The sequence below is a fragment of the Pollicipes pollicipes genome, unplaced genomic scaffold, assembly GCF_011947565.3.
Source record: "Pollicipes pollicipes isolate AB1234 unplaced genomic scaffold, Ppol_2.1 Scaffold_5724;HRSCAF=6776_pilon_pilon_pilon, whole genome shotgun sequence".
NCBI lineage: Eukaryota > Metazoa > Arthropoda > Thecostraca > Pollicipedomorpha > Pollicipedidae > Pollicipes > Pollicipes pollicipes.
In genome coordinates this window covers 3302627-3321809 of record NW_023596746.1, presented here as the reverse complement: position 1 = coordinate 3321809, position 19183 = coordinate 3302627, and the positions used below count along the sequence as shown (strand labels likewise).

General features: G+C 50.9%; 1 protein-coding gene across 1 annotated transcript; it reads right to left on the bottom strand.

Annotated features, from left to right (window-relative positions):
* Positions 1 to 1617: 1617 nt before the first annotated feature.
* LOC119103585 (uncharacterized) lies at positions 1618 to 18540 on the bottom strand. Its single transcript, XM_037227172.1, has 3 exons — positions 18467 to 18540; positions 4473 to 4769; positions 1618 to 4040 (listed from the first exon to the last, which is right to left on the bottom strand). The coding sequence occupies exons 1-3, from the start codon at positions 18479 to 18481 to the stop codon at positions 3687 to 3689; spliced, it is 666 nt and encodes a 221-aa protein (XP_037083067.1). The 5' UTR covers positions 18482 to 18540; the 3' UTR covers positions 1618 to 3686.
* Positions 18541 to 19183: the final 643 nt, after the last annotated feature.

The window sequence follows — 19183 nt, the reverse complement described above, 5'->3', positions numbered from 1 at the left end:
TCTGGCCTATCTAAGATCTACTCTGACCAAGAAAGGACGCTTGTGAAGAAGGCCCATTCTGACCTGTAGAAGGCTCAGCATTAATTGTGCAGGGCCCATTACGGTCTGTAGAGGCCATTATTATACGTAGCCCTTTATGAGCTGTAAAGGGTCCGTTATAAGCTGCTAGTTGTTCGTTATCTGTAGAATGGTCCATACCGGCTTGTAGAGAGAACACTATTGACTGGGGTTTTTACCATTGTGGTCTAAAGAGGGACAACTATTGACTGTGGAAGGCCAAGTTTGGCCTGCAGAGTGCCCATTTTGACCCGTGAATGGCCTATTACCAACTGCGGTTGATTCATTCTGGCAAGCACGGGGTCCATGCAGGCTTGTAGAGGCCCTTAATTGACCTAGAACTCCATTTTGAACTGTAAATGGTTCATTCTTACCTTCAGAGGGCCCATTATTGACTTTTGAGAGCCTATTTTGTCCTCTAGAGGGTCCATTCTTACCAGTATGTGACGCATTCTGACCTGTACAAGACAATTATTGACTTAAAGTGCCCATTGGGGCTTGTAGAGGGGCCCACATCTAATCTAACTGGGCCCATTTGGGAAGCTGTTTAGTTCGCCCCCAACTTGAACATTGTTCCCGCGCCCCACTTTGTTGCCTTGCTTTGCAGACATCTATTTCGAGTTTTCCTCTGCACTCATGTGGTTTGCAGATATCGGTCCACAGCTTCGAACCCCTGTTCGTCTTATTCCCAGAAACGCAACATTCGCGTCGTCCCTCGCCCGCCAACCTCACCTTCGACACCCCGCGCAAGGCTGAGATCCAAGGTTACATCGCCATGGATGAGAACGCTGAGACCGCGACACCGCACTCGTAATTCGAAGTAACTGTTAATTGTGTTTTAAGTCGTCACATTCCACGAAGACAGTATAGGTGCCCACAAAACTCACATATTTAACGTAATTCGAACCAACGCTCTCAGGGGCACATGCAGAATTTCACAATAGGGTGTATCACAACTCAAAGCAACAGTCGCGCGAAATATCGTGAGTGTCGTGAAACCACATTCCATGATTTCATTCTCCACCTTTTCAAAAATTCCACTGTTAGGTACGCCTGCGTTGCAATGTGTCTGCTGTGGCCAAACTATGCAACGCGCTAGCGTTTGCAGAGAGAGACAGAAAGAGAGCGAGAGAGAGAGAGAGAGAGAGAGAGAGAGAGAGAGAGAGAGAGAGAGAGAGAGAGAGAGAGAGAGAGAGAGAGAGAGAGAGAGAGAGAGAGGAGAGAGAGAGAGAGAGAGAGAGAGAGAAGAGAGAGGGACTTTGATTTGAATTTTGTGCGTGCGTGGGGGGTGTGCATGCGTGCGTGCGTGCGTGCTTGTGGGCGGGCATGCAGGCAGGCAGGCAGGCGCGCGTGCGTGCGGGGGCGGGTAGCGTGAGTGTGGACGTGTGGGCGTGCAAACGTGGGCCTGAAGGGGGGGGGTGCGTGGATTTGTGGGCACCTTCGAAAGTGCTTTAGAATGTTGGGTCTTGTAAGCGTTGTTGGCAGAACAGCGATGTTGCTTCACATCGCCTTCACATGGCGTATTTCGGTACATTTGCTAGAAGAAGAAAAAAACATAGACGCCTGGTATGGACCACATTTATTGAAAGGCTCCATGGAATGGTAGATGATAGCATAACATACACACACCAGTGTGTTACAGGATGAAGAGCACATGTTTGTTTTTCCACACGGGTGATCTATGACTGTACTGTCTCAATTCACTGGACTGGCACATACCCACAAGGAAATTTCTGTGCTGCTGTGGGGACCAGATATCTTGATTGCAATGCGTTTTGTTGAAGCATTCCTTATAATACCGCCGCTGGTATTAGTTTTGTGCTCAGTGATGTAATGATCTCGTCTTCGTCCCATCGTGGATGTATTAGCATTCTTCGGGCCGGGAGAGGGGACGTGAGGATCTAGGCTAGCCACTATGCACTTCTATGACCTGTGCTAGCCACTAGCCCAGGTCATTGAAGACAATAATTTTGACACTAAAAACAAACGTAAGCAGTCTGCCCTGCCTGTAGGGAAATCTGCATCTTTGCTAACCTGGTTTTGCCCTTCGTATTCTTAAATGATTGGCTTGAGAAAGACTTACTCTAAACTGAGGCTAGTTGGCGATAAGCCTCGCAACAATCACAGGTCTGATTGGCACTGAATAATTATATGTTAACACTGCGGTTTCGACCGAAGACCATCTTCTTTTGCCGAGAACCGCTGGCAAAACAAAGTTATCCTGACCCCAGAACATTTGCAGCTAATTGCGGCTTTCCATCGTAATTCTAAAAGCTCTCCATACGCCAAACCCCACAGCGCCTCAACACTTAAACACGTAAACAAAAAATATCGCTCGGACTGTGAAGCAGAGCCGTGTAACACCTTCGCAAACGTCTCCGTTTATTTTGCACGGGTACGATTCAGAATCAGGCCTGATATCAGACACACTCGCATTACATTCTTACATAACGTGCATCACCCTCTAGCACACTCGCGAAGCGGTGGCGTTTCCACTGCCTCTGGATGTCTGCCAGAAGAACACGTCTACAGTTGTTTAATGACTGAATAGTACCGAACGCTTGCAAGAAAGAAACAAACAAAGAAATTTGGTGCGTGTGCAAAAATGCGAAGCGTTTGTACATTAACGTAAACGCAATAGTCAGAGCGTGACATAGAAATTTTCAACGGAGCGAGATAATTTGGCGAATTAGAGCCGTTCAGGAATGTCGGTGGTAACTCATTTGACATTGTACTGTCAAAGATGGTAACTCAGTTGCGTGTAAAATAGGAAGGCACTATTTCGGGATAAGCTATGGCGTCAAACTGAAACGCCCAGATCGAAGGAAGGAGCGAGCGCGTGGGACTGCGAATATTTGTGCTGAATGTGTGTAATGTAGGGCTGTTTTCTTTTATCTATGTCTCCGAAATCACATATGCTTGTTGATGGCGTGGGTTAGATTAATAAGGTGCAGTCAGGAATTGAGTGAGGATGATTTTAGGCGGAGATTTCAACAGTTGAACATTCAACGGCCGCTGATCGCAGTTCAAACCATGTCAAAATCTCCGAGTAGTTATCTTATCAACCTTGTTAAAATGTGGCAATCAATTTGGACAAAATTCCTTTTGTTTTGGCTGTGGCCAAAACACGTCTATATTTACGTCTTTATCGCTGCAGACACCTATGTGCACGTCATGTATATACAGGATAGATGTCGGAATGCCGCAAGATGACAGTTCGGTCATTATGGTCTTTCAGCTTAGGTTATGCCACAGTGTATGATCGAAGTGCGATATATCTCTCGCGAAATATGTCTGTTCGTTCCTTGATGTCCGTGCGCGAGAGAGCGTGAAAGCACAAGCGTGCTGGTTTATGACGCACTGGTGAGCATTCAGGCCACAGACCTGGGCACTGCACGGGATGGTAACTGGCCCGGAGCACAACTGCTCGACTAGTTCGACCCACACCGGGAGCTCTCAAGGCGGTGCCAGCCACTGAAGAAGCGCCGACGGTGGGAGTGTCCACTGCACGGGACTCACTGCTCGAAATTCCACTTCAAGAGCCTTCACCGCAGGAGCGTTCCGTGCAGGACACTTCACTGCCGATCGGTCCCCGGCTGGGGCGCCCGCCGCGGCGCGAGCTTGGCCGCCTACACATCGCTCGCCTCCACTATGATCTCCTCAACGCCGATGATGGGAGGGTTACGGGCGCCCAGCGGTTCATTCAGTAGGCTCTCCTTTCGAATGACCGGCAGCAAAGTTGACTCCTTGCTGTTGACGAACGGCCCCTCTTGGCGCGTGACGTCCGACGGCTGGTTCTCGTCGATCTTGTTGCCGGTGTCACCTCCCCCTGGGCGAAACTCAACCGACGTCGAGGGCTTCGAAATGTCGCCCTCGGGAAGCGCCTCGATCAGGACCGCCTCTGTCTTGGTGACGACCGGCGGCTCGCGCGAGTCGAGCCGCTGTTCCAGCATCTCGATCAGGAAGGCGTTGTCTTTTGAGTTCTACGGGTGGATGAGCGCGTGTCATGACAGCATAACTGCAAGAGCTGGACTATAAGTGCACCGCAGCGTGGAACAATAAACTGGACGTTAAAAACTAAAAGACTGGCTTTTATCAACAGGTGTTGCTGTTGATCAGCCTTTCCTTGTTCGCGTGCAACGCCCGACGATCGCTTCAGTGGATTATTCTGGGAGCAAGGGTCTTTAGAGTCACGATCGAAATATTATGTCTGAAATAGCGCGAGCATTACCGGTGAAGTGACCCAAATGGTTCGGGCTGAAGGCATTGTTTCGAAGGCTGAATACAATGTACTGGGTAAGAGGGGAATGTGTCAATGCTCAATGTCACGCGTCAAGGTCTGCCCTCAACCGCTGCAGCCCTTTCTGAAGCTGTCCCTTCCGGACTGAGTTCCGTCTGCAACCCCCGTGACGTACCTTCCCGAAGGCGATGATGGTGCCGGCCGGGCCGAGCGGACCTTCGGCCGTGGTGCGGAACACGGGCTGGCGCGCTGGGTGGGCATAGCTGTAGACCAGGGTGCCGCCGTTGTTCGGATACTTGACGCTGTACGAGCCCTGGATGTTGCCGAGCACGTCGCGCGATTCCTCCTTGCTCTGCTCCGGCCCCTCAAAGCGGTAGCTGTAGACGGGCGACGGTCCGACGCTGAAGAGAGACTGGACGTCCTGCGGTCGTGCCCGGACCGCGGCTAGCAAGCTGGCCAGCAACAACAGCACCTGCGGTGTGCAGTGCAGGCGTCAGGACTGGTGGGACTGTTCGTGGTCTGCCGTTCGCACAGCTGTCGGCCGGTGAATCCGTCATGAATAGCGCGTGATGTTTGCCAACAGCTGATTACCGACAAGCTGCGCTAATGCATACCAAGCATGGCCTGGTGAAACCGATATGCACTGCGGTATGGAATGGGAATTAGTCGTTCTTTTGCGTGGCGAGTGATATGTGCCGTTCTGCTGGTGCTGTGTTAGGCACGCGGTTTGTACCAATGCTATATGGATACTCTTGTCCGTTCACATAATGATTGTTATAGGATACACTGAAGGCCCGGCAAATGTTGCACAAACTGGCGCTCTTCCACACGCTGATCACCATAGAGTGACGAATTCACTACATCAGATAGATACTTTATCAATCACCCATAACAATGACTGGCGGAGCGATAAAAATTAAGAACATCAACAATACCAGAGAGCAGAAAAACGTCTTTCCAACGATCACTTCTACCGAAGACTACTGCACATGAAACCAGCTATCAGGCACAGTCTGCGCACAGACATCACGCAAAAAATGCTTTAAATGCCTGGTGCACATCTGATCGGCATCGCTTAACGCCCTCTCATACGGGATACGTCTCTGCCGGCTGAACATTAGAAAGCATTCTTCACACGCACGCAGACGGTCAGCTTTTCATTTAGTGCATATCCGTACCAGCTCAGAAGTCTTCCGTTGTTCACCGCATACGCGGTCACTGGTCTGAGATAGTGATCATTGCACCCTTTTTTGCCCAATGTTTCAAAATCTCAGGTGTAATGTCTTTTAGCATGTAACACGAATAAAAGGCCCAAATTTCAATAATCTTTCAAAAACTGACGTCATGCACGCACTAATGTGCAACACAGACATCAGCAATGATGACGGCATGCTCGCGCTGTTCTTCCAGGACTACACCATGAAAGGCTTCAAACGCGGCGTGATGAGCTAGCGAGGCGGCGGTGGTGGTGGCGGCTGGCGCAGCGACGGAAGCTCCATAATTACTTGTTTCTTCCGGCGGCCATCCTCTGTCCTATTTTATCGTTTTCAGGGCAGGTGACCTAATGAAGTCCGGAGACTTATGCATCGATTTTTCGTCATGTGTTCTTATCGGTCATGATTTAAAATGAAGTAAACAAACACACAAAAAATGAGCATCTCATCTGGGTCTGTCTGTCAATCAAAGGGATCACCTTCGCAAATGTACAGCTTTGGGAGAAACGGGTGGAAAAACATAGATAAGTGTGAGTTTGCCACGTCACTACCAATTCCAGCCTTGTCCTTTGCGATAAATAATTCGGGTAGGATGATGAATACCGCGTACTTTCTTGACCTCCAATCTCCCGGATAACTACGCTCCTGCAGCACCCAAAACTACGTACATTTTAAGTCCCGCGGCATTACCGTTATGACCTGAATGAAACTGGCACTACATGATCTATCCCCAGACATTCGCGTCTTTATCCACCTCCGTAAACTGTAGCGGCGTTGTAGCACAAACCAGATCCACCTTTCCCGGTACGGCTGTTTATGCGTGGCACCAGCTCCAGGGTCCATAATCCCAAGTCCGGGCAGGTAGAGTTGGTGCAGGTCATGATGGGACCGCAACTTTCTTAATTCTACACGCACATATGCTAAACGCGAGCAACTCCAACGTATACGGATGCGTGGTTTAGGACGGAATTTCACTCCTCACGCACCATACATCACTAAGCCACCCTTTCATCAATTTCGTGCTAAGTATTTCATTTTTATAATTACATACAGGCTGGTGCTCAGAGAAAGCATGATTCTGCGTTAGTCACCAGTTGTGGTCTGCCATCCCCGAGCGCATAACCAAATATGAGAGGGCTGGTCAAATCAGTAGAGATGCAAACTTCCTGTACAAGCAGAGGATGCTACCTTCCTTTGCCTTTTCCGTTGTGCTATTGTCAGTCAGTCAGTCAGCAAGCATCAGTTCGAATCAATGACTTCGCCACGTGTGAAGAAGGGAGGGGAGGAATTCGAAATGTTGTTCCTCTGATGCGTGCGCAAGATCGAACGCATAGAATCCTTCACTGTAATACGGACGTTGCAGCTTATAATGAAGCTTCGCCGTTCTCGCTGGTGTTAAAGATGAGCTGAACCTCTGACTGTTGTGCCGGAAATTGACGGCTCCTGACAAATTTACAGCATTGGAGTGTTGCAGCTATCCAAAGGTTGTAAGTGTCGGACCTTGTTCCAGGTACACACACAAATACAGACTGAAATAACCGTATTTCTGTAACCACGAAAAAGAAGCGAATTGTTATGGACAAGTTGAATCGGCCCCTTTTCGTATGGCAAGGGCTACTCGATCGATTCCCTCGCGGAAAACCACGTTTGATTGCTAGCGTTGCGGACTACGTGCCTGTAAAATCGGGACTCGGAAATTTTGGCATCGGCGAATACATGAAGCAAAAAAGTGGAAACAGGCAGCACGCGTCAGCACGGGTGTAGTTTCCTATTCAGCTGAGTAGGGGGACCTTCAGCCCCCCCTCCCCGCCACACTCGGGCTCCAGCCCCCAACTTTGAGAAGACAGGTGACCAAAACTGAGAATAAACCTATTGGTTGGCAAATTTTGGGTAGATCGGGATATTTTTCACTGTCCAGGCCCCCTCCCCAACTCATTTTGTGAAACTACGCTGCCATGCGTCAGCCATACGCGGGCCCTGGAGTGCCTCCTGGTAGCGGCCTCATCCGAGCGCTGAGCGCATACCCCGTAAAGGAGTTACCAAAGGGCTTACTGCCGGCGGAGGACCTCCAGGTACTTGTAGTTTTGTCCCATCACTATCCACTCTCCGTCATCCCATTGCCCTAAATGTTCATTACTAGCCGAAAGGACTCTAATCCGAATCAAACCGAGGCGGAAACCGCTGTCCTCTGGAGGCTTCCACTCGTCTTTCCTGCAGCACCCGTTCTCCCCCCCCCCCCCCCCCACCCCCCCCCCCCCATCTCAGTCGCCAGCGCTGTCTGACCTGGCCTCGTGTCCGGAACTCGGCGAATGAGTTCAATGGCCGTGACCTTCCGCGCGACCTTGGCGACGGCCGGGGCGCGGTCGGTACGACTGCACCTACTGTGGGAGCACGTGAGAACCGAGGACCTCATACGACCACGCACGAAGCCGGCGACTGCTGTCCGCCAGCCTCAGACGACGGGCCGGCGATGTCTCCACAGCGCGCTGATGGCTGCCCGCCAGTGGCTCGTGCGTGAGCTGATGGGGCCTGAAGCCGGCCTTGACGCCCTGGGGCGGCCGCCCGGCCCACGTGCTGGACCGGCCGCCCGCCGGGCGGGGTGGAGGAGTGCGTCGGTTCGGAGGCGCCGGCGGGGCACCGCGCCGAGCAGGCAGGCGAGCGGTCAGTCCGGAGGGACGTCTCGGTAGATGCTGCCTGGACGTAATGACTGGCTGTTGGGGTTGAGCTTCAGCTGTGACGGGTCAGCTGGTACCCGTCGGGGAAGTTTGCGTGGAAAAAACGCTCAAATCTTAGACACCCGCACTTCACGCGAGGGATTTCCTGAGTTGATCGACGGAGGCCGCCCATGTAAGGTGCGCTTCAGTGTTCTTATAGACTTGAATTCAAACATTAGTCGCATCATGCTTAGTCTCGGCTGATTGATTCCCAGTGCACGTGCACGGCTAAACGTAGTGTGAAATAAAGAGGACATCCTTCCAACGCCTATGGTGTCACGATTGCTTACCGTCTATCCTTGGTAAATAAACACACATCAGCTGCAAGTAACACTGCATGCAAACATTCAAACGCACACAGTGTGGCCTGATCTCCTAATCTTTTCATTCAGCCTGCTGGCAATGCTATTAATTTTCCATGACCTGGAGGACGGTGCGATTTTAGGTTAGAAGGCTTACGTCTCCTAGTTTGAGCCGTGGTTTTGCGGCATCCCCTGCGTGTGGATGCATGGTGGATGGCGCTGGCTTGAAAACTAGACGGAGAATGGGTAACAACAAGCGGCCCAGCGGTATAGCACCACCTCCAGCCACATAACACTCATTCACATCTCAATGGTTTACAACTGTATAGCACCACCCCCAGCCACATAACATTCATTTACATCTCAATGGTTTACAACTACATAGCACCACCTCCAGCCACATAACATTCATTCACATCTGAAAGGTTTATAGCAGGTCTTGATTTCTTTTCTCGTCTTTTGATACGGGTGTTTTTTTTACGCGCACTGGACGCGCGTACATAATGAGGCTATAAGCCATACATTTACCTCCGCCATTCCTTTCTTGAATGCGTCGTACTTTTCGACAGCTACATTGGCGGTGGCTGATCAGTTGCAGCTTTCTTGAATACCCAAAGATGTAAGGTGTTTTAAGTGAATGATGAGCACGACTAATACTGCAACAAACAGGCTATCTTGAATCCAAATTTGAGTGCCCTTGGATATGTATTAAGTGACACAATGTTCCCATGACGTCACCTGTTTGGCAAGCGCGTGCAACGTACGAAGCAAACACGCTCACATCACCATGCCATAGTTTTCAATGCCTGTCTGAACTGGCGGTCCCTTGTGTGTTAGGGCGCCATATTCATAGCATACAACAGGCTTTCAGTGGCTTGGCCTTGACACAACTTGACTCTTCTATGTATATATATATATATATATATATATATATATATATATATACATAGAATATATGACATGAAAAGTCCCGACCCTACCAGTCGTACGGACGCTGTAACCGACACCGGTTATGGACGGGCATGAATTCCGTCACGCGAGCTGGAATTTGTGACAATTGCGAATTCCATGTCGATCCACAGATCCACCTCTGCGTCTGGTGAAGACAGCTGACACAGGCAGACATGCTCCTTATTCAGTTGTTCAGTTGGCTTTGTTACATGCGTTTAGATATCGAAGCGTCTGGATGTTTTCGTATTGTTTGAGATGCATTTGATGCGTTTTCAGTTGCAAGTCCGTCGATGGATTCGTCACAAGAAATCATGGCGCGCAATCGAGCTCCAAGGTGGGATATTATCCGAGGTGCGTACGAAATGCTGAGGTTTACGAAAAAAAATGCGTCCCTATCTTTCCTTTCATAGTGAGTCCGCCAGCAGCACCAAATTCGCTTGCGATTACCAGCAAGCTCAGTCTCGTTTCGGCGTTTTCCGTTCCCGAGCAGGTGCCAGTCTTGCAAGTGCCAGCCCGCACCATACGCCGGTCGGCTGGCCCTGATCTGCCCACGCGCTTCCAGCAGCGCTCCTCCTCCTCATTCCGACTGGAGAATCCGGGCGGTCCCACCGCTTCTCTCGCCTGGCACCCTCATGACAAGAAACCGTTGTTGGCATGCAAGGCCGGCGATGGCGGGCGGCGGCGGCGCCAAGGTGAACGGGTGGGCCGGGCCGCCGCGGAGGGGCTCGCGCCGGCCGCCGGCGCCCTCCTCTCCGAGCAGGCGCGCCGCTCGCGCCGCTGATGGCTATCAGGCTCCGGAGAGAGGCCGTACCTCGAGCCGCCACTGGCCGTCTGACGTGCGCGCAAGGACGTCATCTCTGTGCCCCCTTCCCCTCCCCGCCCCGCCACCGGGCTTGCGGGGTTTGCGCCCATGGTTGACCACGATTGGCCTCGGCGTTGAGAAGCAGGTAGAGGGATGGCATTGGGGGGGGGGGACTTTCTGTCAGCGGGAGTGAACACACGCCACCAGGCCTGTGCCAAGTTTAGGGGAAAGATTCCCGGAGGCTTTATATACGCGAGTGGAATGCGGTCACCGGTTTCTGTCTTGTCACTCACATATGCAGCATGCAGGAGAATTTGTGGATGCTGTATAGGCCAATGAACGGGGCCGCTTGACGACTGCTGACAGTCCATGGCATCCGACAGCTTGTGTGTCATGGACAAGCCGATATAACTTAAAAGCCTTAATCTGCACGGCAGAGCTTAAGAAAACATACAAGGAGAACTGACTGATGCAGTATCTTCGATGCGAGTGTAAACGGTAGGTCCTGGACAGAGCATGTTTTTGAAGGGAGCGCATTTCCTTATATCCGGTCACTAAATCAAACAGGGCATGTGATTGTGAGGAACAGAACTGCCTCATGAATTCAACTTGAAACGCATCAGTGCTGCAGCTGTCGTATGGGGAGTCATCGAAAGTGACTACACCAGTGGATATTCCTTCTTTGGAGACGAAAGCATAAGGGCTATCACCAGGGATGTGGCCTGCTAGTCAGTTGGGGCGGGGACTTCAGCCCCTTCTCCCGCCTCGAAACTTTGAAAAGAAGGTGGACCTAATGCGAGAGAAATCCGCTTTATGACTTTCTTTGCGGATAGATTTAGATATGTTTCATACTCGCCCCTCCCCCCCTCCCCCCAGTTTACTTGTGCGAAATATCATTCCTAGCTATCGCGGTCAACTCTAACCGTTATATTTAGCGACTAACTTATGCGACCAGCTATGAGGCGTTACCAAAGTAACAGAAAAAAACCATGCGTCGATCATCAACGATGGCGCCACATTCCAAACAGCGGATATGTGCCTGAGGCATAGCAGAAAAGGCATTTTAAGCCTGGTACTCCCAGTCCTATGCTATAGGACCGTCCATGAACCCCCACCTCCACGCAGTTCATGCCTCTGGACGATCATTTGCGTCATATGGATACACCGACGACAGAGTTTCTTAAACTGACAGATCCCAGACATGAGCAAGGAGGCCAGACCTTATCCATCAAATCATTTATGCTGCGGACAAAGCGCTTTAAGCGGGTGGAGGAGAATTAGCGGAGCACGGTATCCATGAGGCAGAAGCGTCTCACCTTTTTGTTCAAGTTTCTAGGAATTGTCTGTCCCTGTGGTATAACCTACCAGAGACATTTTAGGAGAAAACAGGAACGTTTTCTTACAGAATGAGCGGGAGAACGCAGCGAATGAGCTGCGAAATGAAAAGCAAACACAATGCATTTGATGTTAGACACGTAAGGTAAAGAATGTGGAATCTCGTTGTTTCTCACCTGCTTGCAACGCCGTGACATTAATCTCAGGAGAAGGATGTTAATCTCACCCAAAGTCAGCATACCTTCTGTTCAAAAGTCTGGATCAAATGACACCGTAAGTGGGCAAAACAAACACTTAGCAAGGCTTATGTCGGCAGCATGCAGACTCGTTGGATGCATTTTATCCCATTTGTAATGGAAAATCACTTTCCTTTAAGAATGCAGATGGCTGTTTTTCCGGTACCCTCCTCTTCGTCTGCACGAATCCTTAACCGACTGCATTCCTGCACGATAAAAACGATTGGATATGCCCTCAGCGATGAGGGCGAATCTGCATAAATGACGACAGCTGCGTAATCCCTTTAGCATACCGGCGCGTGTTTGGTCCTTTCAAGACCACTGCCCGCGGAAGCTGATGTGGGATGCATGCCATTGTTAATGTCAAAGGTATTCTGATGTCACATACATTGGGAAAAGTCACCTTTTTCTGTGGCTCGCCCGGCCCACGAAGCCTTTTATCCATAGCGCACGATGCGTATTGGAGCATAATCTGCCAAAGCTTACGAACTCAGTAACGTATAGCGGTGCGAAGAGCTCTGGTGCCCATCCGACACGAAGCATCTAAGCTGTTGATCATGAAGCTTCGATCAACTCTCTGACTCAGGTTGAATCAATATGGCTTAACGACAGCATGAATTGAAGATTTTCTTTTAGATTGACATTTGACTTGATAGGGCTCACGTCAATGAAAACTTTGTCGTCGTGCGACTGTTGTAAGTTCTGAAATTAGACGGCTTAGATTTTGCAGCATGCAACCGTGACGTGCTTTTTATCGCTAAATGAGTAATCGCGGCGAAGTTTTACGTCGGTGTATTTATTTATGACTGGTGCTAAGAGGAGATTTTACTGTTAACATGTGAAGACTTATTATGGAGTATACGCACTTGTCGTTGTTTCTCAACGCACGGCATAAAATATGTGCAAAGGCGCACAGAAGTGCATTTAGCAAGCGACGCTCGCGGCTTGAGGTGACGTCATTTTCCGTTGCTATACCGGGTCGGTTAAATGCTAATGCGTTCCATTGGTATACCTAGCACAAGCCGTTCCTGCTCACTTCCCTGCGCGAAGAGACATCGCCGTCGGTGCTGGTAATGCCGACGCAAACGACGAGACAGTCAGTCGCGTCGCAACGACATCAAGTGGATCTCAGTAAACATTGGTTAATGTCTACCTTTCATGGCTCATTCGAACACGCTGGCCGCGCGCCGCTGTTCCACGCACTCAGGGCATCGAATCAATATCATTTGGTTTTGGTTCCCACCTGTTTCTGTCCGTTTCTGCCGGCACCGTTGGTGCTCGTTTAGCATAGTCACCAGCCATATAACATTGATTTGCATTTCAGTGATGCAAAGTTTATGCTCGATAGTTTTTCTAAGCTTTTAATGCTTGCGTCAGTTGGTAGCCTCCTGGCTGTGGAGATGCTTTAGCCATGAATTAGTGAATTACGTCCAGCTAAAGTCACCCACGCCAGGCTGCAAGCACGTTCGCCGCGTCAATTGCGTCGCTGGATTGGCCTGTTCGGATTAAAACGGCTAAGATGTTTTGGCAGTTTGCTGTTTCTCATTGATATGCTGACTATTCCGACACACCGCTGTCGTTATTGAATGTCTTAAAATCTAAATTATCTCGCACGAAAAATGGTAGTGCACGTCATTATTCTAAGACCGGGCAGCAGGATTCAAGTACAATGAATTCCACAAGACCAGTGCGGCGCTTTGCACAGCGTGTTATGAGCGAAGAGATGAAGCATGCGAGAGCTGTCAAATGTTAAGCAGATGATGGCAAAAGCAAAACTAGGCTAGTGAGCCATCAAATTATCCAGGAACAAGTGGGCGCAAAGACACGTTCGGCACCGACACAAATCCTTCGGAAAGCCTATTTTGCGTGTGAATTTAGTGAGCGGGGTTAACACTACGCTGCTCATTTGACATCTCTCCTACGCGTGTCCTAATCACACTTTAATCCAAGCAAAGTGTGGCCTTCCATTATAGAATGTCCAACACCGGCCCGTGTAATCTTAATGCGCTGGTCTACACTGTAACTTCCACGAATGTTTAAAGGTGGCATTCCGGTCGGGTCGCCTGGACCGCACCGTTGCCACCTGCCTACAGAGGGATCTCCGCGCCCTACGTCACCAGCGGGGAGAGAGAGGGAGGGGGTCTCCTCTTCCCTCCCCATTATAGCGGCTAAACGACAGCGCGGAAATCCTCAGTCTGGCTTTGTGATCTAGTCTTTTTACTGTGGTTTCCAAAGATTATTGGGGTGTCCAGTGCGGTCGGACAGCAACCATGTATTGTATCAATCGGGAAACCCGACACTTCTCGTTATTTCACGGGGCCATTATCAGCCCAGAACAGGTTCGGCAGATGAAACTGGCCTATCGTAGTCAAGCTGAGTGATTTAAGTCAGTCCTGTCTATAGCTATATCATTGAATAATGGGCGTCATTTTTTCTCAGCTGAACCATTCAAAGCTTTCGCCATATCTGCCTAGTATGCCAAAACTTGCCATTTACAATCGGCAAACATCGTTCAGTGCAGCGTCCCTTCATCACCAGCGGCAGCGTCTTATTCCTACGTCCAGGTAAGGCATTTCCCTACGCCGTTACATCCGCCCGACCGTGGCTGATGTCTGGCCATCCGCCTCATCACGAGCCGCGTCAATCAGCCGAATCTGGTCCGCGTTCGAACCGCTGGAATCTGGTCGTCTGCCCCGGACCGGCTCCGGGGCCGCCGAACACCGCGTAACCTCCCCCAGCACGCGAGCGTGCCGGCCGGTTTGCTGGACGCGGTGCGGGGAGCGGAGACTGCCAGGTAGCGCGTGACCCGGCGGTGGTACCGGTACTCACAGAGGTACAGCCTGATATTACGTACCTCGTTAGCTGCATGTTATAGAACTGCTCACACGGGTTTACAGTGTGGTAGCTGTGGCAGTGACTTCGCTAACCCCCTAAATTTGGCCAGGGATGCGGTTTAGAGGCACGACAATTAGGTGATATGTGTAAACGCATTTGGGAGAGGTGCCCAGACTGTGAAGGAGCGAGGGGCTCTGAGTTTGGTAGAGGTGCCCAGACCGTGAAGGAGCGAGGGGCTCTGAGTTTGGGAGAGGTGCCCAGACTGTGAAGGAGCGAGGGGCCCTGAGTTTGGGAGAGGTGCCCAGACTGTGAAGGAGCGAGGGGCTCTGAGTTTGGTAGAGGTGCCCAGACTGTGAAGGCGCGAGGGGCTCTGAGTTTCTACTTCGCGTTTCAGTCTTGAGTCACCATGCAGCCCTAGCTGGTTGCCGTGCGTGAGAGACTGTATCCACGGGGCACATATAGCCTTCCCAGCCGTGCGGATGTTCCGGAGAAGTGGCAGTGCCCAGCTTTGGACGGCATTCCACAAGGAGAAACTGCTTCCGAGAAACACGAGCCTCACCTTCCCCGTCAAATATACCAGCGGATGAATGCGGTGTCATGGTTTTCGGTCCCAGGTCCCAAGAAGAGCCTCATTATCTGAACTCACTTAATAACGGTTCGTTCCAATGCTTTAAAAACTTCAGAATTGTCATCTCTCCCGGAAAAAGTTAATAGGACGCAAAAGTCGGTCCACTTCGTAATACAAATATCGTGTTTCCTATAAAAACAAGTCAGCATTTTAAGCGTCTTGAGCAACATTACCGCAAGGAACCTACAAAGATGAACAGATCCAAGTAGGTTTAGTCTAACTTCCTGTGCTTATTTAGTCGAACCAGGAGCAATGCTTGGAGAACTGCGCACGAAAAGGCATCGAGCCTCGGTCCGCCGTTTTGGAAGGAGCCGCTCGCCTGCATGAATGAAGAACACCACTCCGGCTTCGAAACAGGACCCTCTTCACTGGCACGGTGGTAAGCGACGCCAACGTAACAACGACTCGGAAATCCACTCCTTTCAATCCGCAGTCTGGTGGCATGTCCTGATTGTACGTCCCATTTCGACTCTTGCTCCGCCGGTAGAATAATCTTCCTCCAACCGCGCATTCTACCGCAGTGAAATCGAAGCATCATGGGGCGCTGTAGTGATAGTTATTTGTAATCGGCGATCTCAGCAGTTCTCTAGCCCGGGCCGGCGAGAAGCCGACGGTCCGGAGCCGGACCCGACCTCTGGAGTAATGGTCCAGGACCGAGGCGCGGCGGCAGAGGGCGGGCAGAGCGGCTGCACGGATCAGCGGACTGTTTGCGGCAGCTGAGAGCCGGAATGTAGCAGCGATCATCGAACTGGGCCAGTAGAATCAACACTGTCCGGTACAGCACGCGATGCAGAAGCAGGCTACGTGCTGAGGACCACCTGTCATTGCCATAGCAAGGAACTGAGCTGGAACAGTGGGAGTTTGGCCCAGCTGCACCGCACTCAGAGCCGTTGGTAGCGACACGGAAGCGAATGCTGAATCGGCCGTCAGTGCCATTGTGTTGTAGTAAAAACAGGCGGCAACAGTGTGAACTGAGAAGTCAGCCACTCGGTTTATGTCATCGGCAGTGCCGCCTAGTAAAGGAGCGTCATATGCAGGCTAGTCTTGTGAGCCCAATTCCAGAAAAGGTAGTAAATGGGATCACATTTGTAGCGGAGCGACGCAGTGTTACCGAGAGAAGGCACCGCAGCGGCGTATGACAACGTGCTGTCTTTTCGCAAGTGGAACACGCGCAGTGACAGCAGGCTGTTGTAACGACGGCTTGCGATGCCAGCCGCGCCCGCAATGCTAACCAGTTTTTTTCCCCGCGATAATCTGACCGCTCATCAACTTATGACATGAACCACAACCTCATCAGCCTCCCAGCCACCCCAGGCATGCTTTTTCGTCTGCTTGCGCATACTTTTTCGTATCTATGGCAAGCAGACGTAGTTTGGAGCAATATGTGTTAGGTTCTTTTTGCAGACAACTCAAGAACAAAAGTGACACTCATGATTTGATATTTCGTTGAAGTAGATGCCGATTTTCTTAAACTAGCAACATTCGTCGAACTCCGAAAGATGATGCGGTATTGAATACTTTGAATTAAAAAGAGTTGGTTTGCCATAAGGCTTTGCAAATTTTTCCCAGGATGAGCTTTAAATTTTCAAATCAAACACAACTTTTAAACTCCCGTCAGTCGCCTCCACAAAGTCCGCTTGAACGTTGCCACATGAGCTACTCGCCTTCCGTATAACGTTTTTGATTAAACCACCGCCATGATAGCATTACGATCACGTGGCGCTCATTTCTATTTGTTTTCTATGAAGACCAACGTTGAAAAATTAGCACAGCGTGAACAAAAACTACTTACAATTTGTTCAAGTCACTATTTCGGGGAACATGCCGGAGCCAATTGCATTCAAACAGATCTATGCTTGGGTAGCTATATAGGGCCGATCTTCACATCATAAGAGTCGAAATGCGGCACAGCTTACGGCTAGGCGTCGCTGGCTTTCCAAGGATCTGCGCGTAAGTTACCTGTCGGCGCATAAGGATGAGCAATATCATGCTGGGCCTCCGATGTCACGGCTCACCCATGAGATAAAGCTGGCCTTCTTAGCGCCAACACTTTCTCCGTCAGTTCGTGCACTACAGAACTGGTTTGACCGGTCATGACCCCAAGATAGTCGAGTCTACAAGCACTGGACACGCCGCTTGCAAAGGACCAGTGTGGCCTAGACGCAGCTTGTGAAGGACCAGTGTGGCCTAGGCGCAGCTTGCAAAGGACCAGTGTGGCCTAGACGCAGCTTGTGAAGGACCAGTGTGGCCTAGACGCAGCTTGTGAGGGACCAGTGTGGCCTAGACGCAGCTTGTGAAGGACCAGTGTGGCCTAGACGCAGCTTGTGAAGGACCAGTGTGGCCTAGACGCAGCTTGTGAAGGAACTTCTCAGCCAGGGTGCAGGTCCGGCGCTGGAGATGCGTCCTCGTCGGCAGTGGCAGGGGTCACCGTATCAGCCCATTCGTGGACCTTGCGCATAATCCTGTAGCCTTGAGGGCGGATTGCTCCTGCGACTTTATTGCAGCTGGATGCTTATGGACCAGCTGCATGCCGTTCTCGGAGGAGTGAAAGACTTCCTTTAGAGACGGAAAGTTAAGAACCTAAGAGCCTGGCTGGGATCCAACGGCTGGCGTACCCCACACCTAATACAATATATCGAATATAATAATATAATAAAAGTAAATAAAATAAATATATCATATAATATAATAAATATTTAATAAATAAATAAAAATTACAATATCTCAAAGTGCGGTATGGCCACCAAGGCTACTTCAACGCACACATCCTTAGAGTTTAGCCATTCATTACGGACGTGAAATATTGCAAATTTGTTAAGTCAACGGGAATCAAAGGATGCCGAGGATCCACGGATAAGTCGCGGCATCCAAATAAGTGTTCCCATCTTACTTTTAGTGGTCAACGACCCGAATAATATTCCTACATAATATGCAGAAGGCATCTCGTCAGACTCAAATGATATCAATTCCTGCCTTAAAAGTGATTCACATTAGATCAACAATACATTTGTGCGAGGTTTTTATTGCCGACCAAAATTTTCAGTTTGAACTGTTCTCAAACTCACGAAAAATGAGAGGCACTTATTCAGCTGTGCGGGGCCTTCATTCGCAGCGGGGCCGGTGTGAGCTCTGTGTCGTGTGTGACATCTCACCTTGATTCCTGCCATCGCGCTGCTTCGCTGCCCAGATCACCGGCCGACCTAGCCCCGGGAACCACACGCCGCGGAGTGTCGGCCGGCCGGCCTTGCGCTCCCTGTTATAACCTCGCGCGCTACTACGAAGTGGGGCGGGGCTGGCGCGCGCTGCTCACCGGCGGCTGGAGCTGGTGAACCGGCGGCCGGTCGGTGAACATGGTGAACCGGTGAACAGCAGAGCGAATCCAGCGGACCGGTGACCAACCTGGGCAGTCGGTGACGGGTCAGACAAAGGGGGGAGTTGGACACTGCAAACTGGAGCTCGTGAATCGTGAACCGGCTGGTGGAGCCGGTGAACCGGCGACAGGCCGTTGGAGATGGTCAGCTAGCGCCAGGCGGACCAGAACGGTCGGCGCAGCTGGTGAGCCACTCTCAGTCAGCGGAGCTGGTGAGCCAGTGGTCGGTCGGTGGAACTAGTGGCTGATGTGCAAACACTGGAGCTGGTGAACGACCGCCTGCTTCGTGTGCCGGTAACTGGTGAACTGATGACCGAGCAGCCAGTGGGATCGAGCTGCCGAGCTGTCCGCTTGTTGGGCCGGCAGCTGCTGAACTGATGGCCGGGCAGCCAGGGGAGCCGAAGCGTCGAACTCCATGCAGGGGCTGGAGGAAGTCAACCGATGACCGTCAGCGTTGCAGCAGCGGCTGAGGTTTGTTAACAGTAACACCGACTAACCA